At 32.3% G+C, this 20,404-nt stretch overlaps 1 protein-coding gene across 1 annotated transcript in view; it reads right to left on the bottom strand.

Moving 5' to 3' along the window:
* The window catches only part of LOC306664557 (cadherin-10), a 171,341-nt gene that overhangs the window by 2,712 nt on the left and 148,225 nt on the right, over positions 1-20,404 (bottom strand). The window contains exons 8-11 of the mRNA XM_079145500.1: positions 16,970-17,106; positions 10,706-10,827; positions 5,854-5,962; positions 2,149-2,400 (exon numbers count right to left, since the gene is read on the bottom strand). Of these exons, the coding sequence (XP_079001626.1) occupies positions 2,149-2,400; positions 5,854-5,962; positions 10,706-10,827; positions 16,970-17,106 (620 nt within the window). The remainder of the gene's footprint in view (positions 1-2,148; positions 2,401-5,853; positions 5,963-10,705; positions 10,828-16,969; positions 17,107-20,404) is intronic.

The following is a 20,404-nucleotide window of genomic DNA, read 5'->3' as shown; positions in this document are numbered from 1 at the left end:
AAGGACGAGTTTGAACATTTTTTTTCAGTGAACACATAAGATAGGGAGGCCTTTACTGAGCCATTATGAGAAAAGACATGGAAGTAAACTCCAGATTTCACCGGGAAATTGCATATACAGTGACCAACAAGCGAGGTGCTTTGGTCAACCTCTCAGAAAGTTGTGCGGCCTTGGAGAATGCTTTAAATATTTCGTTCATCTTTATTATGTATAAAGTGAAGATTTTTGTTTCATCAAATGAAAAAAATCAAAGTTTAAAAAAATTAATTGCTAATTATACTTTTTGACACAATAAACTTAATAAAAGTTTTCTACTATTAATGCCATTTTTACTGGAGATTTTATATTTAATGCATTTTTCAGCAGATGACTGAATGTAATTTATATATAAATTATAAAATCTCCAAATAATTATATTATTCATATCTGAACTTTTTGATTCAATTACTATAAAGTTTGCATCTTAACTTTCCTTAATATGTTTATTTTAATAATGGGAAGTCAACTTATAAAAATAAATTATCAATTTTCACATTTTATTAAGTGAAATCAAGCTTATTATTTTTGTTATGATGAAATGCCTTGTTCTGCCTCATATTTCATAACTGAATATATAATACTTTTTTTGGCATTGCAGATTGAACCTAGGGGTGCTTTACCACTGAGTTACATCCCCAGTCCTTTTCATTTTCTATTTTGAGACAGGCTGCCATTAAGTTGCTAAGGGTCTCCCTAAATTGCTGACAATGACCTTAAATTTGTGATCCTCCTGCTTAGTTTCTGAATTGCTGGGATTACAGGTGTGCACTACCATGCCAGGCAGTCATATATATTTTTAAATGTGCACATTCTTATTTCCTGAACTACATGAAAAATCGAACATAAAGTGTGATGTGGTAGCACACACTTGTAATTCCTGCTACTTAGGAGGTTGAGGTAGGAGGGTCACAAGTTTGAGACCACTGTCAGCAATTGAGAAAAAGGTCCTCAGAGACTTAGAGAAAACCTTACTAGAAAAAAAAAAGAAAGAAAAAATGGGGATGTAGCTCACTGTTAGAGCACTCCTGGGTTCAATCACCAGTAGTACTGCAAAAAACTAAAATTAAAAAAAAAATCCAAGGTAGAATGGATCATTTCATCAATTTAATGATTTATTTCATATTTGTAATTTACCTTTCAGATATTTAATTACAGAACTAGAATGTATATATGCTGTGATAAAAATAGAAAAATTGAATCTCCTGTAGACGATTAACTATATCCAAGTTTATTGTAGAATGAACAAATATATTTAATATTTTTTATTGTTGCAATGTTTTTGTTGTGGTCCTAATTTTACATAAAATGTGTTGTCTTTTTATAATAGTAAATTTTTGTAAATATATATTTGTAAAGATTATTTTAGAATTTGAAATGAAAGCTAAATTATTAATTTAACTTCATTTTATAAGTATGAAAAATTGACATATGTATAGTTATGTTGGTGAGAAGTCCTATGTGGATCAAGTTTGTGAATTGCTTTTCTGACAAAATATATCCACTTTGTTGGTTTAATCTTCCTGAGATCTGCTGATGTCTAACTTTCACAGTTGGGGTTAAAAACTTATTATACTCCTCCAGCTCTTTCAGCTTCTACTGTGCTCCTGAATTAGTGTTTGGCAGATGATCCAAAAATAAATAATACCAACAGAGTCAGTTACTATGCTGCTCACGACAGCAGTGATGGGTCAGCTACAAAGTAATTGGGGGTACTAGTCATTGATTTTTTTTTTTTTCCCTTCATTTGCTCACTGGGCTTCAGAGAATGTTCAAGTCCATCACAACACTCAGCCTGGCTGGCAAGAAGGGCAACCGCCTATCTCTCAACTTTCCAAAGTCTAAGGAAAGCCATTCTGCACTCAACCCTCTTGATTTTCCACTATTTATTTCATACATTGTAATGACAGATAAAGGGCTTTTTTTTTTTCTTCTTCTTCTTCTTCTTTAATTGTGATTCACATCTGAATGATAAAAAGTCTTCTGAGGATATCCTAAAGCTTTGGTGTTAGTTTGGGGTCGAGGGACGATTTTGATAGCAATACTTCTTGTTTCAAAGCATACTACAGTACGCATCCTAGAAGATACTCAATGTCCTTAAAAGTTTCTTACCCAGCAGAATAACGATGCAGAGGAGAATGGCGATCAGAGCCCCCGTGCTGAGGCCAGCAGGGAGGAGCTGGGCTTCCGCGCTGCAGGACTGCATGTTGCCTTGGCTGTCACAGGCACACACTCGGATGGTCAGCGTGCCTGTGCTGCTCTGAATTGGGTAATCATTGTCTGATATCACCACAGGCAAGAGATAGGTACTTATTTCATGTCTATTGAAGCCATTTTTTCGAGTTAAAATTCTGGCAGTGTTATCTAAAATAAATTTTAAAGTATTACAAATGTTTGTTTCGGACAGTACATTTGTCTCATGCTGAAAAACAGGTTTGGACTTATAAATAAAATTCTGTGCATAAAAAATACAAAATCATTATAAAGTTTCCTGTTAAATATGTACAATGCAATTAAATAAGACAAGACAATTCAAAGAATCTAATTCTATGGATTGATTACTTACTAGGTTTTCAAAAATTATGCCATAATGTTTTCAAAATGGCGAATCTGTATAAGTAAACGGTAAGTTTACATAGATGAGATTTTTGTTTGTTTTCTGAAAATCTACTTCGTAGACTAAGAGAAAATCTTATTTTTTTATCATTTATTCATTAACATACATGCATCATACCTAAATTCAATATTCATGAAGAAAATGTGAGTGGGTACATTGTAAGCATTGTTGCATTGCCTTAAATCAATAAAATAGTCGAAATTCATGAAGAATCCCATATACCCAGTAGCAAGCAAATTATTTAACATTTCTGAGCATTGATTTCTATTAATTTGAGCACACACATAACTTAAAGTATGCATATAACTGAAAGTATTAATGGAAGACCTGACCTAATTCTTTGAAGTACCTAATAAAGTTCTAGATAGATGTAAATATTTAATAAAGACTAACATTCAAGTACCTAGTATAGACTTTTTCTTTACCTGGTAATTCACCTAGTATTCTTATATGGAACTTGTGGGGCTAAAAGAAAAAAAGTCTTCTATTCCAAAGCAAGTAGTATTTAAACAATAATTTATATGATAGTTTCTATCATTTGCCCAAAGAAGTGACTTTTGTTTAGTAGCCCTGCAGATTTGTTTAAAATGCCAATATAGGGAAGGGCACCAGTCAGCTGCTAAATCAAACAAACAGCACAGAAAAAAATAGTGATAATCGGTTGCAGGTATAGTGGTTGAATACAAAGCAATCTATTACTTATTATGATTGGGAAGTTAACAATATAAGTTAACTAACAAAAAAAACTGCATATAAAAATATCTGAAATTTCTTTCAAGACCTACTTTTTAAAGTTCTGAAATATACACTAAGGTATATACAAGCATACTTGTGGGTACTTTAAGAATTTTGCTTGCCTGAGTTTTAAAATTTCTCAAAAACATTTGCATCTTAATTTTGTAAGAGTTTTGACAGGTTGAAGGACAAAATGAAGTTTTACTCATTTGAAATTATTTTATGAAATATTTAGAAATTCATAATATAATTTTTGACTCATGAAAGAATAAATAAAATTAATTTTATAAAGGAACAAAAAAAGAAATTTAAGGCAAATATTGATAAATACAAGGCTAGAAAATTAACACCAAGGTGATATATATGTCATTGTAATTCTTTTAAAACTTCATGCAGCATCACTAATTTTGAAAGAGTAGGTCAAATATTATGGTTTATATTCATGTGGGTTTAGTCCTTGCTTTGAGTACTGTATATAGACTCAAGAACTCTTCCTAGTAAAACAAAATGGTTGTATTTGTCAAAAATTAATTAAGGTTGGTCTTGAGTGGTTTCCCCAGTAACTTTGAAATGCTGTGCTAAGACAATACTATTTCACATCTATATCACTTTTTAATAACCAGTGCTCGATTTCACAGGAGCATGGAGAAAATTAAAATACAACTAGAAGCAGGTACTGCCAATTCAATACTGTAAATTCAGTACTAAGGACAGCTCCAGTCTAAATTCAATGTTTGTTTACTGTCATGTACAACTTAAAAAAAACAAAACAAAAACAAACACACTTCAATGGGTTGCCACGCTCAGCAAATCAAAATGCAGGATGTTACTTATCTGTAATTCAGGTTTAATCTCTAATTCATATTTCATATGAATGTCTAATTCATATTTAGAGATCAAATATGAGCATTCTGCATTCTGACTGCCACCTTATGTTAATTGTTCCAGTCTTAATAACTTTAGGTGTCTGGAGTGATAGATAACATGGGCATTTCAAGAAATTCAAATTTAATAAAAACAGGTGTTGACCATAGATAGCTTCCTATCAACTTAATTGTGCTAAGATTCTACCAGATGAAATATCTTGAATAACAGTTGACATAAGGTAAAATGATCCATTATCTTAAACTATTTGCTGGTACTTTGAAAATCACCTAGATTCTGGCTCTGCCAACAGACATCATGCATTATGAAAAAAGCACTATATATATGCCAGTGTGGTTATTAGGCTTATTTAAAAATACACAAATCTGCAGTCACTCTAAACCTCATGCCTTTTAACAGACAAGCGAGTATAGTTAGTTTAACATAGCATACAATAAGTAGAGATCTGATAACATAATTTTGTTTACACTAGAATAATTCCAATAACACATACTTATCAAGGAACAGAGCCATTCAACTTTTAAACAATCACAACTATTCTCTAAAATGTGTTTGACTTTTATAAGACTATGAGAAAAATAATTTCCGAGAAATAAAATCTGTGTACTATCAGGACAACAGCATTTCTTGCAGTGCCTTGGCACTATATTCACTCAGAGGCTAGTGAGGCTACTTCACATTCCTCTCACTCTTTTTATGCCTTCCTAGCTTCAATGAAGGTGCTGCTATTCAATCTTTTCAGAATTTGCATAACAGTCTCACTGAGCCATTCATTTCTCTGTTCATATTTCCCATAAGTTTTGTTATGCAAAGTCATTATTTCCAGCCTTTCTGAAGCCAGAATTAAAGACAGGCAGTTAGTATAGGATAGGTAATAGGGTTGGATGGAGAAAATAGAGACCAGTTTGGATCCTGGAAGTTGGAATCTGCCCCTGGGAGATTGGAATGCTAATGTCTCCAGAGCCCTTTGATCACGGGAGGGCTCTACTACCCCTCCCAAAAGGATATAGGACAGAGAATTGCTAATTAATGCCTCCTGGGCGGCTACCTGCCTGGCTCACTCATTTGGCCCTTTGCCCTGTCCATGTGCTTCCCAATTTTTGGCCTCCCACCAGCATCTCCTGGGCCTAGTCACATAAGCCAGAAGGAGAAAGATAAGGGCGGGTGAGAGCAGAAGAAAAAGGAGACTTTAGTCTAATAAAAGGGGCAAAGTGTTGTCACTTCTTGGGATATCAGAATACCAGTCATTGCCCCCTCCTCCCTTAAAGCACGCTTCTCTAATGTTCAAACTTCAACATTTGAGGAAGCAGAATTTGTCACTGATAACCAGCTAATCGTTTCAATATCAATCTCTGTGTTAATCGCCTACCCAGAGACTTCTCTCATGTATATTATTAAGTGGAAGAGAGTCAACATTTTCAAAGGACATTATCATGATATACCATTAACTATCAGATGAAAACAAAAGTTCACAATGCAGATCACTATATTGAAAGATCATGGGTATTAAAATAGTTACTGTAGAAGAAATTTCCTGTCAATGTCTCCTTAAGTCATAATAAACAAGTTATCAAATTTACCTTCATTATCCTGTACTGTGAAGTTTGGATTGACAGCAGCTAAACTGAAGAAAAATTTCTGTCCACCTAAAGGGTCATCTTTGTCTACTGCACTTATGGTCTGTATTAGCTGTAGAAGAGAGAATATTGTATAGTTATCAAACTTTCACATCTGCTTTTGTAATATATAATTTAAAGAACTTAGCTTGTCTAAAACTTAAAAAAGACAATTGACTTTGTTCATGGTGAATAAATCATAATGATAATTTTCCTTTTAATGATATTTCTCTATCACTCAGTCCCTCTTATTTCTCTCTCATAAATATTGCTTATCCTTCAAAAAAGTAAATTACAAGGTATATTTCTGGGGGTTTGGTATAATTAAATGTAGCCCCTGATGAAAGTAGTTGTTTCACATAAATCTAAACATTGATTGGGAAGAGTTAATCTGATGTTGGAAAAATTCAGGAAATAAGACAGTATGGCTTTGCTCCTCCTCAAAGTTAGGTGAAAGATAATAAAAGAAAATAGATATGTTATACATAATGGTGAGTACAACTTTTACAAAGAAAGGTTTACACATTATTTTCTACTTTAACAGCAATAGTTTGCATCATTTGTACTTTCAATACAATTACATATTTTGAAATTCAAGATATGTACAATATGGAGGAACATTTATATGAACCAAATGATGAACTCAATTGGTTTTAGGAAAAGATACAACAAAAGATGCTCTCTGATAACAAAGTGGAAAATTCAACAGTTTATACTTAATCATTTCATTGCTTTGGACTTAGTATTGATTGATATTGTATAAATATATATTATATATGAAAGATATATTTTGGTGGGTATATAATTTCTTTATTCTTTAAGTTACATATATGATAAATTTTTTGGTTTTTTTAACTATTTAAATTTTATGAGGACTTCAAAAGTTGCTTCTTATGCATACTGATGTCTATTGATGCCTTAACTAAAAGGAATACGCTTTTTAAACCTTAATTTAACTTTGTGTGGATAATTGGTAGAAATATTTGTTGCTAAGGTTTTCTTGCTTTAATTAGGGCTTTCAAGTTTAAAACAGTAAATAAACTAAGAAATACGTGAAGAAATCATTATAACCATTCTTACTTTTCTTTCAATGTTTGCTATATCAACAGAAATGTGATAAACTACAGGTATTAGCTTCTTAAATTATAATTGTAATCATTATTAAAAATTATATAAGAAATTAAGACATGCAAAGATATGTTTATTTTCTAGAAATGATCAGCTAGAAAAATCACTTCAAACTGAATAATTTTAAAACAGTTTAAAAAAATATTTGACTAAATTGTAATTGTAATAAGATTAAATAGAAGCCAGATTTGTGAAATATAAAATATGACATAATATATAAATGAATTACAGATAAAAATGTAAAAATGTGTTAATACTACTGAAGTTATTAATTCATTTATCAAAGCATTTCTTAACTGATTTGTATCTATCAAATATACTTAAAAATTTATTTTTATATTTGATCTATGAGTATATTGAAGAGAAATAAATGAAATAACACATTTTGAAAGATAGTAGACTAGTTCAAATTTGTAGTCACAAAGATTTCTATATTAATACACACATACACACGAAAGAGCTAATGTCTTTAGAATAAAAATTATGTCTGAAATTAAATATACATTTGTAACTGTGACTACAAACTACAATTTCAATTCATTTTTATTCTCAAAAATAATACAATAATACATTTCTGAGGACATATGTCCACATCTTCCTATATAGGTAAACCATAAAACTTTACAGAATATGCTCAATGAAGTGTAATATTTTAATAAAAAAATTGTTGCATCATTGATTTAAAAGTCAGTGGTTAATTGATATACTTTGTTATAAAAGAAGTAATTCCAATTTCTATTAGAGTTACAAAAAACAAAATCACATTTTGCCGAATCCCTATCACTTTAAAATACAGTTTTATGATTCTAAAACTTCTCTCTTGCAAATAGAGGCACTGCCTTCATAAGATGATTTTTTTTGAGACATTCTTGACTTTTAGTGTCTAACCTCTTCATATTCAAAATTTACCTTTCAATTTAATCTCATTCTGTATTCTAATCATACATTCAAAATTACAAAACTTTTGTGTTGATAAGTGTGGCTGTAAAGAGTTGCAATGGATATCAGAATCTGACAATAAGTAGATAAAACCTTTTCTACTGACTCTCTATATGAATGCTTAGTATTTTATTTTACTGGAGACAAGTTTATTTTAATCCAGTTGCAATGAAACAATTTATCACACTTAGGAAAGAAACAAACACAAGCTGGTGCTATACAACATTCATTCTGAGCGTATGGAGAAGAGATATAGGTACCTTCCTTAGCTTTCCTTCTTGGAAATAATATAGTTGATTTATATTATTATTATATTTTTACATTTGATATAAACATTAGGAATGCTCAGTGATCATACTATTACTGAATGTGGATGATAAGTGAATGATAAGTGGACATTGATGTATTTAAAATTAGACAATGAATTAATATGTTTTAATGTTTTAACATAATTCGTAGAGAGACTAGGAGTTTTTGATGATGAAAAACTTCCCTTTATTCTGGTCAAATTCACTCTTTCAGCTGTTAGGAAGTAACTAAATATCATCCTATGGAGAATATGTGGAACGATTTTTGGTGTGATGAGGTCTTGCTTGCTATCTGGTTTGATATTTGCTGTTAGTTGGTATTTGCTTTAATAAGGTACTTAGTGAACAGTAAATATAAACAGCAATCCTCCCTAGAGAGATTCCTTGGGAAATGTTTTTTTGAGATAAACATGATATTTTCTTCTCCTAGACTTGAAAAAAGTATTAAACATATTTTACTGACTGAAGGAGTGGACATAAATGAGGGACACAGAAGGGAAGAAAAAGACCTATCTCTCCCTTCTCCAGGGTCCCCTGTCTCTCTGAGGTAGTAAGGTGAGAATTTAAGTAGCCCCTGCAGGCAGGAGAAGACTGACTTCATCAGTTGCAAGTTGCATCCTATCAAAGAGAGTCTTCTATGCTTAGACCAAGGAACAGCCAAGGCCAGGAAATAAGGAGGAGGAGGAGGAGACAATTATTTTATTTCTGTCTTATCAATTTATTGCACACCAAATGAATGGAATTATTCCCCACATTGTTTTTCTAAGTGCTACTAAAGAGCACTTAATTTGCAGGAGTATTGGGTGGACTGAGATTCTCTAAAAATAACTGAAGCATTCCCAGAAGTCCTAACCTGCTCCTCCTTTCCTAGGAGGAAGGGAGGCCAAGCTAAGGAGTGATTATCATGAAAACCTCAGTGAAGAAGTTTATCAAATAATTACTTCAAGTCTGCCTGCCTGGATGTCACAACCTCAAATTCTGTCATTTAATATAACAATTTTGTATAAGAGAAGCAGTTTTCATCCAACGAGTGACGTCTCACAAACTGGTCTTACTAACCTTATTAACAATAACTAGTGTGGGAGACTTGTACATGCAGTCAACTAGACAAGAATTATTAATCACGTCCTTTCTATCAGGATGGCCAAGATAGGCTAACTGCTTTTTATTAAAATCATCTTTCATTTGATTATTTTCCTTCCAGTTTTTACATGTACAGAAAGTCTGGAGGCATTACTGAACTTACTATAGTTAAAAAGAGAAAAGGTATGGGAAAATAAACACAATTCTTTATTTTGTATATTTTGAATACATTTGTAAGTCTGTATTTATAATAATTGAAATGCTCTGAAAAGATATCTCTTGAAAATCAAATAGAATAATCATAGAGAATGCAGTAGTAGCAAAATGGGTAATTTATCTCTTAGAGAAAAGATTTTAACTTATCTCATGCTGAGCCTGCCAAGCAGAAGACTACTCCGAATGGCATTTTAGGGTGGACACTGTTTCATTAAGAATAAGTTGGAAGTAGCTAAGTCATTTAAATATTCCCAATTAAACATTTCCATAATATTTTCAAGTTAAAAAAAAGAATCCAATTGCAGCAATTTTACCATTTCAAATAATAGACAGGCTATTGAATTCTTGTTAGAATCTTCCAAAGAAAGTACTCGAGTTATTCCACAATATAATTTGCATAAAAATGTAACAACAACAGTGATGTTTATAAAAGCATCAAATGATGTCAAAACACAATACGGTTTCACGATGGCTTCTCTTTCTCTAATAAAAAACATTTGATTCCCAATTATTATTTATAATATGCAGCTTCCTTCTGTGAAGATAGCACTCAAAGCAATTAAGAGCATTTCTTTCAGCAGTATATTCTGGAGCTTTTTAAACAACAAAATGAGTCCACTGAGGAAAAGATTTAAATAATTATAAACAAAGCTGATGTAGGGAGAATGCTTTAAAGGACTAAAACTGAGTCATTAAGCACTTTATGTGTTGGTGTAATGATGAAAAGCAATGGATAAGCAAATTCTGCTGCCCTACTTCGAAATGTATTTGCATATATCCGAATATTGATAGAATGTTTCAAAGATTCCATCCCTCTGTCTCTGGGTTTCTCCCAACTTTCCTTCCCATTTCTCTAGCAATTTCAATATTTACCTAATGGTACAGCCGAAGGCTCCAGTTTGCTCACATTTTGAAAAGTTTAAAAAGCAGAAGTTGTTTCTCACTAGAACTGTACAAATGAAATAAGAACCTGGTACACTGCCATTTTAAATATTCTCGACTTCAAAGACATGTCCTCTTTTGAAAATATTCCAGGGAGTATGTGTGAGAGTTCCTATTCCCTTTCATTCATTCCTGTCAAGTTTGTGAAAAGAAAGTATTTAACGTGGAACTGCCATGTTCTCAATCTTAGAGTTGCTTACCTGTCCTGGTCTGGCCTTTTCACATACAAAGGTGTCATAGAACACAGCAAATTGTGGGGCGTTGTCATTAACGTCCAAAATTCTCACAAAAACAGCTACCCGAGTCATCTCTTTGGGATTGTCTAGAAAAAGGAAAGGAGAATTTAGTTTAGGAAGGCATGCTTGTGCACCCGATTTCATTTATATAGGCATCTTATAGATATTATGTGCTCACCAATAAACATTTCATTCATTCTCCTAACATAACGAGCAAATGCAATAAAGAAAATTACTGCAGAGCCTAATTAAGTAGTCATGAATTCAGTTAGTATTGAGCACAAGGGGATTATTTTGATTTTGGAAAAAATTTTAAAGTACAACCTTGGATAACTGAGCTCATATTATATCTGTGTCTTTATTGTCCAGATATATAAGATAGGAATATTTACTAAATAATTTTATATATGTTATTTAATCATCACCTTCTTTTTGAGATGAAGAACTATTTTTAAATTAAATTGGTTACTTATCCAAGATCAGTAAATCCAAAGTCATTCTTATTATATTAAAATCTTTCCCTTTGACTATGATAATTAAAATGTATTCTAACAGCTACATTCAAATTGCTTCTTGGAAATTATAATATATGGCTATTAGTTCTACAAAGTGATAGAAAATTTACACTGGAATATAAAGTTTCAAACATTCTATTTATATACTCATTAATGATACTATTTCAACAACCATGGCTTGATTTTGCATAACAGTTTACTGTTTCTAAATTAGTTCTGCAACAACAAATAGCATTGCTAATAATAATGTCTTTACTACTAATGCTAAAAATAAAGAACATCAAAGTTTCCAAATAAAATGATGCAGTTGAAATGTTTTGGTTTATCAGCAAATTCTAAAAGTCTCTTTGTTTACCTTAGCTTGAGTAATAAACTTATAATTGTCACAATTGCATCAATTTCATTGTGAATTTTTCTAAGCAGTTTTACTGATATTTTAGAGTGTTTTGACATTTTAAAATCATGCTATAGTTATTCAGACTTTCAAATGTAAATATCTCAGTCTTTAGATAAAATCAAACTTTTTGGGAACTTTGGCAAAGTCAAGATAGAAATGTTGAAGAAACTTCTGCAATTCCATGTTCATTGCAGCACTACTGAAAATAGTAAAGAAATGGATACAACCTAAGTGTCCATCAACTGATGAACAGATGAAGAAAATGTGGTACATATACACAATGGAATACTATTTGGTCATGAAAAGGAATCACATCCTGTCTTTGGCAACAAACTGGATGGAACTGGAGATCAATATGTTTAGTGAAACAAGCCAGACACAAAAAGACAAGTACTTCACGATTTCACTCATATGTGAAATCTCAAAAACTAGAACTTATAAAAGTTGAGAATAGAAAGGTGATTACCAGAGGCTGAGAGAAATAGATGAATGAGGAAAGATAAGACAAGGTTGATCATGGGTACAAATTATAGTTATAGAGTAATAAGTTCTGGTGTGCTATTATTGCTCAGTAGGGGCAATATAAATAACAATAAAGTACTATATATTTTTAAAACCAAGAAAGGCTTTTGAAAATTTTTTACCATAAAGAAATAATAAATGTTTGAGGAGAAACACATGCTTAACCTGATTTAAACAATATGCCACATATACAAATATATATATTTTGTGTATATCATAACATTAAGTGGAATCCCACTAATATGCACATTTTTCATTTTATTTATCAGTTAAAGCTAACTTTAAAAGAAGAAAAAGTGGAAAATTAGCTTTAACAAAACCCAAATAGGATATGTAGCCATCTTATTAAGTAGTCTAAACCAAAATGAATTATGGATATTATCATTTGCATGTACAAAATTTATGACTTATTAATTTTAACTAAATAATTTTCAGATACAAAAATATTGTCATGTGCAAATACATTGTACATTACTGCTCAAAAGGATTTCTCTCCAGCTACATGTAATTGTATTGTTACTAAGATAATTATTTCAGCACTTTTTAAAAATAATGTGTAAGAGCTGATTTCTCTGCAGGCTTATTTACGAGGCTGAAGTAGTATAAAGGAAGGCAAATAGGATTCTAAATCTATTTGAAGTATATTCACCTTCTGTTCCTCTTTCCAAGAGGGAATTTAAAATGCATCTCCTCAACACTCCTCTTAAGTCTTGCCTCTGACTTCTTAATCCACATCTATTCCATTGACAGATTCTAATTTCCTGTTTGGAATGTATGGCTGCATGCCCTCCACCTGCTCCTGCATCAGATGCCTGAGAGTTCATACCCTGGAGTTAAACTGAGCTTCTTTCATATCCAAGTCCACAGCTCATGTTCACTCACTGTGACTTTGCCCAATGCCTATTACACAGTATGTGTAAAAGCAGGGTTTCTAATCTCACAGGGTTATTTGGAAAATTAGGTGTGATAAAGCTGGAAATGTTTTTATCAGAGAATCAGTTTGATGATTAGTATTTAAAACATGGTGAATGTTATGAACATCACCTTTATTACCAATTTCATATCTTCATTACTACTTTAGAGTTTATACGCTCTTTCTCCACATAATGCATTCATACAATAAAAACCTTAGCCAGCTTTCCCATAATTCACATGGGTCTGAAGAGGTGCCCATTGGGAAGAAGAAGAGTGAGGAGGAAAGAAAAGACAAAAATATTTTCCATAATACCCACATTTTTCTTTGTCCCAGACTATTGATAAGATCTAGAGGTAGAGTTCTCACCAAAAATGGACCTGACTACTAGTTACCCATTGCTATGAAAAAGAGTGGGAATGTACACTTCTTCCATTTTTCTAGAACACGTTCTTTATCCTACTGATACAGTAATTGGACATAAACAAAATGTTTATTTTCAATATAAAGTCTGACATAAAACTAACCCTTGTTGGTAGCATATCAGGCCCTAGCTATGCCACAAAATAACGAGAACGAGAAGTTTCATGCCTGAAAAATAGCTTTGTCAGACTTTGCCCTAACACAATAGGAACATCCTTCAGCCTCTTTCCAAAGAGCTCGGGGCTCTTCAGATCAAAAGCTCAAGTCACAGGGATGAATGTCCTTTGTAAAGCATCAGGCCTGGAGTCACCGACTGAAAAAGCAATGCTTAAACTTTTCTTTTTTTTTTTTTTTTGGCTGGCAAATGCCATGGCTTATGTATAAATAAACGTACAAAGCACTCTGAGGAAGAAACATACGGGAGAGCAGCTGGCATATATTTACCACCTGAGTCTCCCTGAGAGTCCTTCAAGGAAGCGGGAGAGCAGTACAATGTGCCAGCAACAAAGGATCTTAAAATGCATGTCCTGAGGTGAGGCTATGCCTACACTTTCACAGGTTTTTGGAAACCTCCAAATAGAGGAAGGCTTCAATTATTCTCTAGATACCCCAGGTTTTCAGAAGATGGAACTGTTGTACAGGTTTAGGACAAGACTGTTTTTTACCAATACATAACTAGGTATAGATAACGAGTCCTTCCTTCCTGTACCATGCTCTATTGTCCTCAGAGTGCAATGCAATGAATGATTATAGTTAAATTTTCTCAAAGGAACTCTTTGGTTGCTACAATCAATATATCCTAAAATTTGAAGTTTATTATTAAGTCACTGATTGTGACCTTAATTTTAGATTTTTTTCCCTCCTTTACATGGCATTTTAAAATATTTTTTAAAGACGAAAAAGGGAAATAAAACATGGAATAATGCACTAAATAATTCCCTGCAGTCAATGGCACTTGCCCCATGATGTGATATATTGCACTGGAATATAGAATTAAATTGTTAGAGGCAGGGTCTGGAAACACATTGGTGAGAAGTGCATTTGTATGTCATTCTGTCCTGCTCAGGGTGAGGTGTGTGACATGCTTAGCATAAAACCAGTGTTTAAAGTTTCGTGAAAACAATTCCCTATATGCAGTTTCCCTTTCACCCTCATTGCTTAATTTAACTCCCAGAAAAAGCATAATGGGACCCTGACTGGTGGTGGTTTGGCAGGTAGGCATTTCCAGCAATCGCGCCACAGATTGATTTCATTTAGGGGCAAAAAATAGGTTCAGTGCTTAAGAAGAGGTAATTGGCGTAGCTTTTTACCGAATCATAATTACTTCAACTAGCTTTAGAAGTTAAATTTCTCAAAGTATCTGAAATGGAAAGTGCAATTCCAAGCTCCTTGGACTTGAGAAGGGATCTTGAAATGAGCAGAGCACAGTCCTTCTTTTGGAATGACCAGAATGAATTGTGTTGGGCACAATCAACTCCTAGGATGGAGACAGATACAGAAATGACAGTTTTTCTAAAGGAAAAATCCAACAATTAGCCTTAACAGGTACCACCATTTATATCTCACAGTAATGAAACTGGCTCTTTTGGGGTTAGTCTGTATTTCAGAGCCAAATTGGAAGGAAAAACTAAATCTAATATTTTAGCTTGAAGCTTTGAATGGATTGCTGATGATTCTCCTAGCCTAGTTACTTTCTTCAGAGGCACTTGGTGATTCACACCTGACGTTTTGCCTTCCAAAGTCTGGAATGGTTACTTCAAATAACTTGACTTTGATCCCTCGTCGCAGATTCAGTTTAGTACTTCTGATGTGGAATTTATGGGCTTGTTTTTTCACCATGACTCAACTCCTAATGAATATTTCTTTTTTATAATCATAAAATTAAGAGATTACACTCCATTTGTGTATGATCTATCAAAATGTAAACATGCATTCTACTGTGATGTCCGACAAATTAGAACAAATTTAAAAAATATTTATATGTATTAAAAATCAATTTGACTTGCTCTGCTTCATGTATGTCATCAGAAATGGAGCCTGTTTGCCAAAGCATGAACATGTAATTTCACCTGTTGACCTGGTCCTCCTAAATTAAAGGACCCCACACTAGACTGAAGACTTGCTGTTTAATTTATTAATACTTTTTGAATGATCCACCTGATATTTTAACTTGAAAATGAGTTCCATGAATGATGAAGGAAATCCTGTGTGTAGGCAAGACCTTTATAACTAAAGAAAGAGGGGTTTTGAATGCTTGATCTCTGTTTCTAGTTTGAAGAAATTTTGTAAATCATGTAGAATTATTAGCGCTAGAAATGGAATAACCTGTTTTAACTCTCAATGTACCACCTCTAGCATTATTTCAGCAAGTTGCAAAAAAAACTTCAGAGTTTTAGTTTCTTCTCATTTAAATGAGGTTAATTCAAATATTATCAATAGAAAATGTAATTTAAAATTCTGAGAATTATACCTGGTACACCTACTTTATTATAGGTTCTGATTAAGAGTGTTGATGAAACATTTAACATCTCAAATTTTTCCTCAAAAGAGAAATTTTTTAGTGTCCATTCTAACTTTGTTTTATTAGTTAATAATAAATGAAGACTTACAGATACTTTAGAGCAGCAGAATATGCTAACCAAAACATACCATTCTGTCATAAGGATTACATCATTGAGCTCAGGACATTTAAAAAAAAAAAAGAAAAAGAAAAATCAGGGTTGGGAATGTAGCTCAGTGGTAGAGCACTTGCCTAGCATGTGCAAGGCCCTGAGTTCAGTCCCCATCGCTGTAAAATAAGATAGCATAAAATAAAATAGAATAAGCAGCAAGTACAAGAAGGATACTCTGACATTTCCCCTTTTCTTCCTGAAAGAAAAAAAAATGTGGAAAATATTCCTTCATATCATGAAGAGAGTCACATTCTTAAGATTGAGGAGGATGGGTCATTCATTGAAACCAAGAAAATTCTGTACGAAAACAAAAAAAATTTCTGTAAATATTTAGTTGATTTTCCCATATTGTCTTTTTTTGTTCATCCTAGTACAAAAGTGTTCAGGCTTTGAAACTTTTTTGGATTTCATTTCCTTAAGAATGCTCCCTGCTGTTACATAAATCTTCAACAAATTCATATGCCGTTCTCCTACTAATCTACCGTAATATTAATTTAATTCTCAGACCTAGTAAAAATTTCTAAGATAGAATAGATGTAATTTTCTTTCTCCTACAACACCTATTGTCATCCCTTTATAGCTAAAGAAAATAGTGGAAAAAGTTACAGGTGTTTGAGAAATCAATTTAAAATTTCAATTAAAATAATAATTTGTGTAGACAATGAGAACGAATTATTTTAATATGAAATGAAACCTATAATTATGTGTTAAATATATGAAACTAAAATATGCAAATAGAAACATAAACATATATAAATATATATTATAACATAAAAGTCATCTTACTGGTTTCAGCAGCTATAACAGTAAGATTGTGCCATTGAGATAATTCACGATCAAGTGGCTTTGATGTATAAAGTGATCCATTTCCAGAATGTATATTAAAGATCCGATCAAGGTCAGTATGGCGATCCAAAGAAAATCTGAACAGACAGAGCAAAACACATTAGCATTATTATTGATGATTTATAGGAGAAAACGGTGAAATACAAAGACACACATATTACGAAAAATTATAGGAAGAAATGGTACTGATCTAGAATGTGGAGTTTCTTCAGTTATTCACAGAAATACACTCATCCTCTCCAAAGCCTGAATTGGAGACTTGGTTCTGCATTCAAATAGTGGTCTTCTAAAATCTTTGTTCTTAAAATCGTATGAACCAACTTTGATGTATTTGACAACAAAATGTTACATATTACATGCAGTTACGTTATTTGTGGTACATTTTTTATTTGTTAACTAAGAGTTCTGGTGAAGAATTACTGCAGGAATCCATTGCAAAAGATCAATCCCAGAAGCTCTATTTTTCTTAGTAACAAAATTGGAGACAACAGTTAGTTCATCAAACTGGTTAGGGCATCAACTAATGGTGTTTTATAGCTTCAAGGTATGATATATCCATAGCTTCAGTTTCTTAACATGTGTATTATAAAATGTACAACTTCTAACCAGAGATTGCTTAAAAATAGTACAGTTCAGGATGAGAAGTCTTCACACATCTCTGTAAAAGGCCATATGTGTTATAAAATAGGCAGAGGCTGGGATTGTGGCTCAGTGGTAGAGCACTTGCCTAGCATGTGTGAGGCACTGGGTTCAATTCTCAGCACTGCATATAAATAAATGAATAAAATAAAAGTTATCAACAACCAAAAAATTTTTTTTAAAAAATAGGCAGCAAATTGATTATTATGCCATTATATTGTTTACTATTCTGAAACCTAACACTAGGTTTATCAATCTGATGGATGCCATTGGGATAAATTCCATTTTCTTTATCAAACTACATGTTTTAGCATTCATAAATAAAGCAAATCATTTTATCCCTATATCTAGAATAATTACCAAATTCCACCCCAGATTGACAAAATTAGTTTACTACTGAAAGACTCAACATAAATTTTATCTCCTCAGTATAGTCTTCCATGGTCACCTGAAGTTGATGCCATCTGCCTGCTTTCTACTGAAAACAAATGTACAACTCATATCTATCATGTATCACATTGTACTTGAAATTTGTTTCATCCCAAATCTAAAACAGGAAATAAAACCTGAAAACCACATGCCTACTGCTCCTTATCATAATATATCTACTACTGTAACTCTAGCATGTGCTCAGTGAATATTAATTGATTCTTATATTCTTCCCTAATAGAATGAAAACTCTGAGTAACATGTTAATATCTGATATGGTGATCTACAAATATTTATCCAATGTAAGAAAGAATGACTGTCTGAATTACTGGGAATTTTGGCAAATAAACCTTCAGTTATTTAGACAGAAATGTGATACTGAAGTTGCAATACATAAAATAATAGAAAGCCTGTGTTATCATGTACCTGATTTTGCCAAAACCAGTTTGTGTGTTTTTTCTAAATTATATTTTTGTAGTTCAGTTTAAAGATGTGATAGCAAAATTTAGAGTACAAGGTGATGTTATCTCAAAGATGCAGAGAAACCACAGCCCTTCCTTTCCTAATATGATTCACAGTATAATTTTACTTTCTGATTCTCAATCACCAATTTTGTGTTAACTTTCATTTTCCTTTTTAAATCATTTCCAGGATACATGTTTTCAGTAAAACTTTTTGATTACTGCATTAGCATTAACAGTATACGACATAATTTATAACATGTTCAGGATGCTACATACAGTCAATACACGGCCCTTGCAAGGTTATTTTATTTCTTTGAATATATAAAATTGTCCCTTTATATTCACTGGGAATTGGAACCTCGGCATCTTCTTCTTTAAATATTTTCTAGATTGTTTATAATGCCTAACATAAGGAAAACACCCTATCTTACACAAGTAATTGTTATACTACACTATTGAGGAAATAATGACAAAAAATTTCTTCATGCATTCAGTATGAACAATATTTTCCCCCAAATTTTCCATTGATTTTGGTTGAATTGGCAGATGCAGAACCTGTAAAATATATGTATTTATTATATATATATGCACATATATACACACTATTTATTTCTGAGTATATAGATATAGTAGAACACATATATATTTTGTTTGTGTTTGTTCTACAAGATCATATAAGACTATTCCTTCCTACTTTCTGCAACAAGGTGATATTAAGCCATAATATACCACAACCTTCATGACATACCCACTGACATTAAAAAGTAATAAAGTAGTTAATTCTGTTGTGCTATACATGAATGAACCCTTCCTGGTCCTTTGACTTGCATTCTCAATGACCATTTATTTTATTTATTGCATTTTTAAGTATCTACAGATAGATTTTCATATAAAATAACCATCAATCTGTGAGAGGATGGAATATGTATTTCACTTTGTGGAGGAATATCTTGATATTCGGACTTAATACCAGTCCACTTAATTTTATTTCATCAAAACTTTGATATGCCATTTTTTGAAAAGGCCATTTTGAAATCAGGGACCCAGAACACAGACTACTAAAGTTAGTTAGGATTTCTGCCAAGGAAATATTTATTAAGAATTTAATGGGTAAAATTAAACATGTATATTAGTTATTTTAAAGTGTAAAGAAAAATTCAGGGAATGCAGCACTCAGATGAAGAAAAATGTACCGGAGGCGTGACAGTCATAGGCAAGTCCTGCTGGCAGATGGGAGCACTATGTGAATACCATGTACAATTTTCTTCTGCAACATTTAAACCATGATGCTGTGCATGACTCCAAGAAAAGGTAGTTATGTAGTTATGTGATTACATAAAACATATACATACATATAGCACTCTCTACATAGAATGACTTCACTTGAAGTTTGGCAGATTTTATAGAATTTTTAAAGTAAATTTGACTGGAATCTCCTGGCACATAAAATTGAAGGCTGTATACATTATGGGGCTGCATGAGTCATGAGTACACTAAGAAATTGCCTAGCAAACATTTAAACTCATACCTTACTAGTCCATGTGAAAGCAAAATCAGCCTGTTGAGAATTAAGGAAAAAATGAAATCCAAAACACACGATCGACTAACAGATTAAGCATTCATTTTGATGCTAAATATTACATATAACTGTGTTTCCCTAATATATCAGTGCAAATGTCAATGGAAACTTTGAGTCTTTCTCATTATTATGTGTCTATCATATCTCAGGTGTTTTGACTGCCATAATAAAGAAAAATATTGAATGACTGATCTTTCTGGAATGTTCTAATATTTTTGAAACAGCTCAACAACAGCAAAGTCAAAAACCAAGACCAACACAAAA

This window comes from Sciurus vulgaris (genome assembly GCF_902686455.1).
Source record: "Sciurus vulgaris genome assembly, chromosome: 6".
Lineage (NCBI taxonomy): Eukaryota > Metazoa > Chordata > Mammalia > Rodentia > Sciuridae > Sciurus > Sciurus vulgaris.
This window is presented reverse-complemented; position numbering and strand designations above follow the sequence as displayed.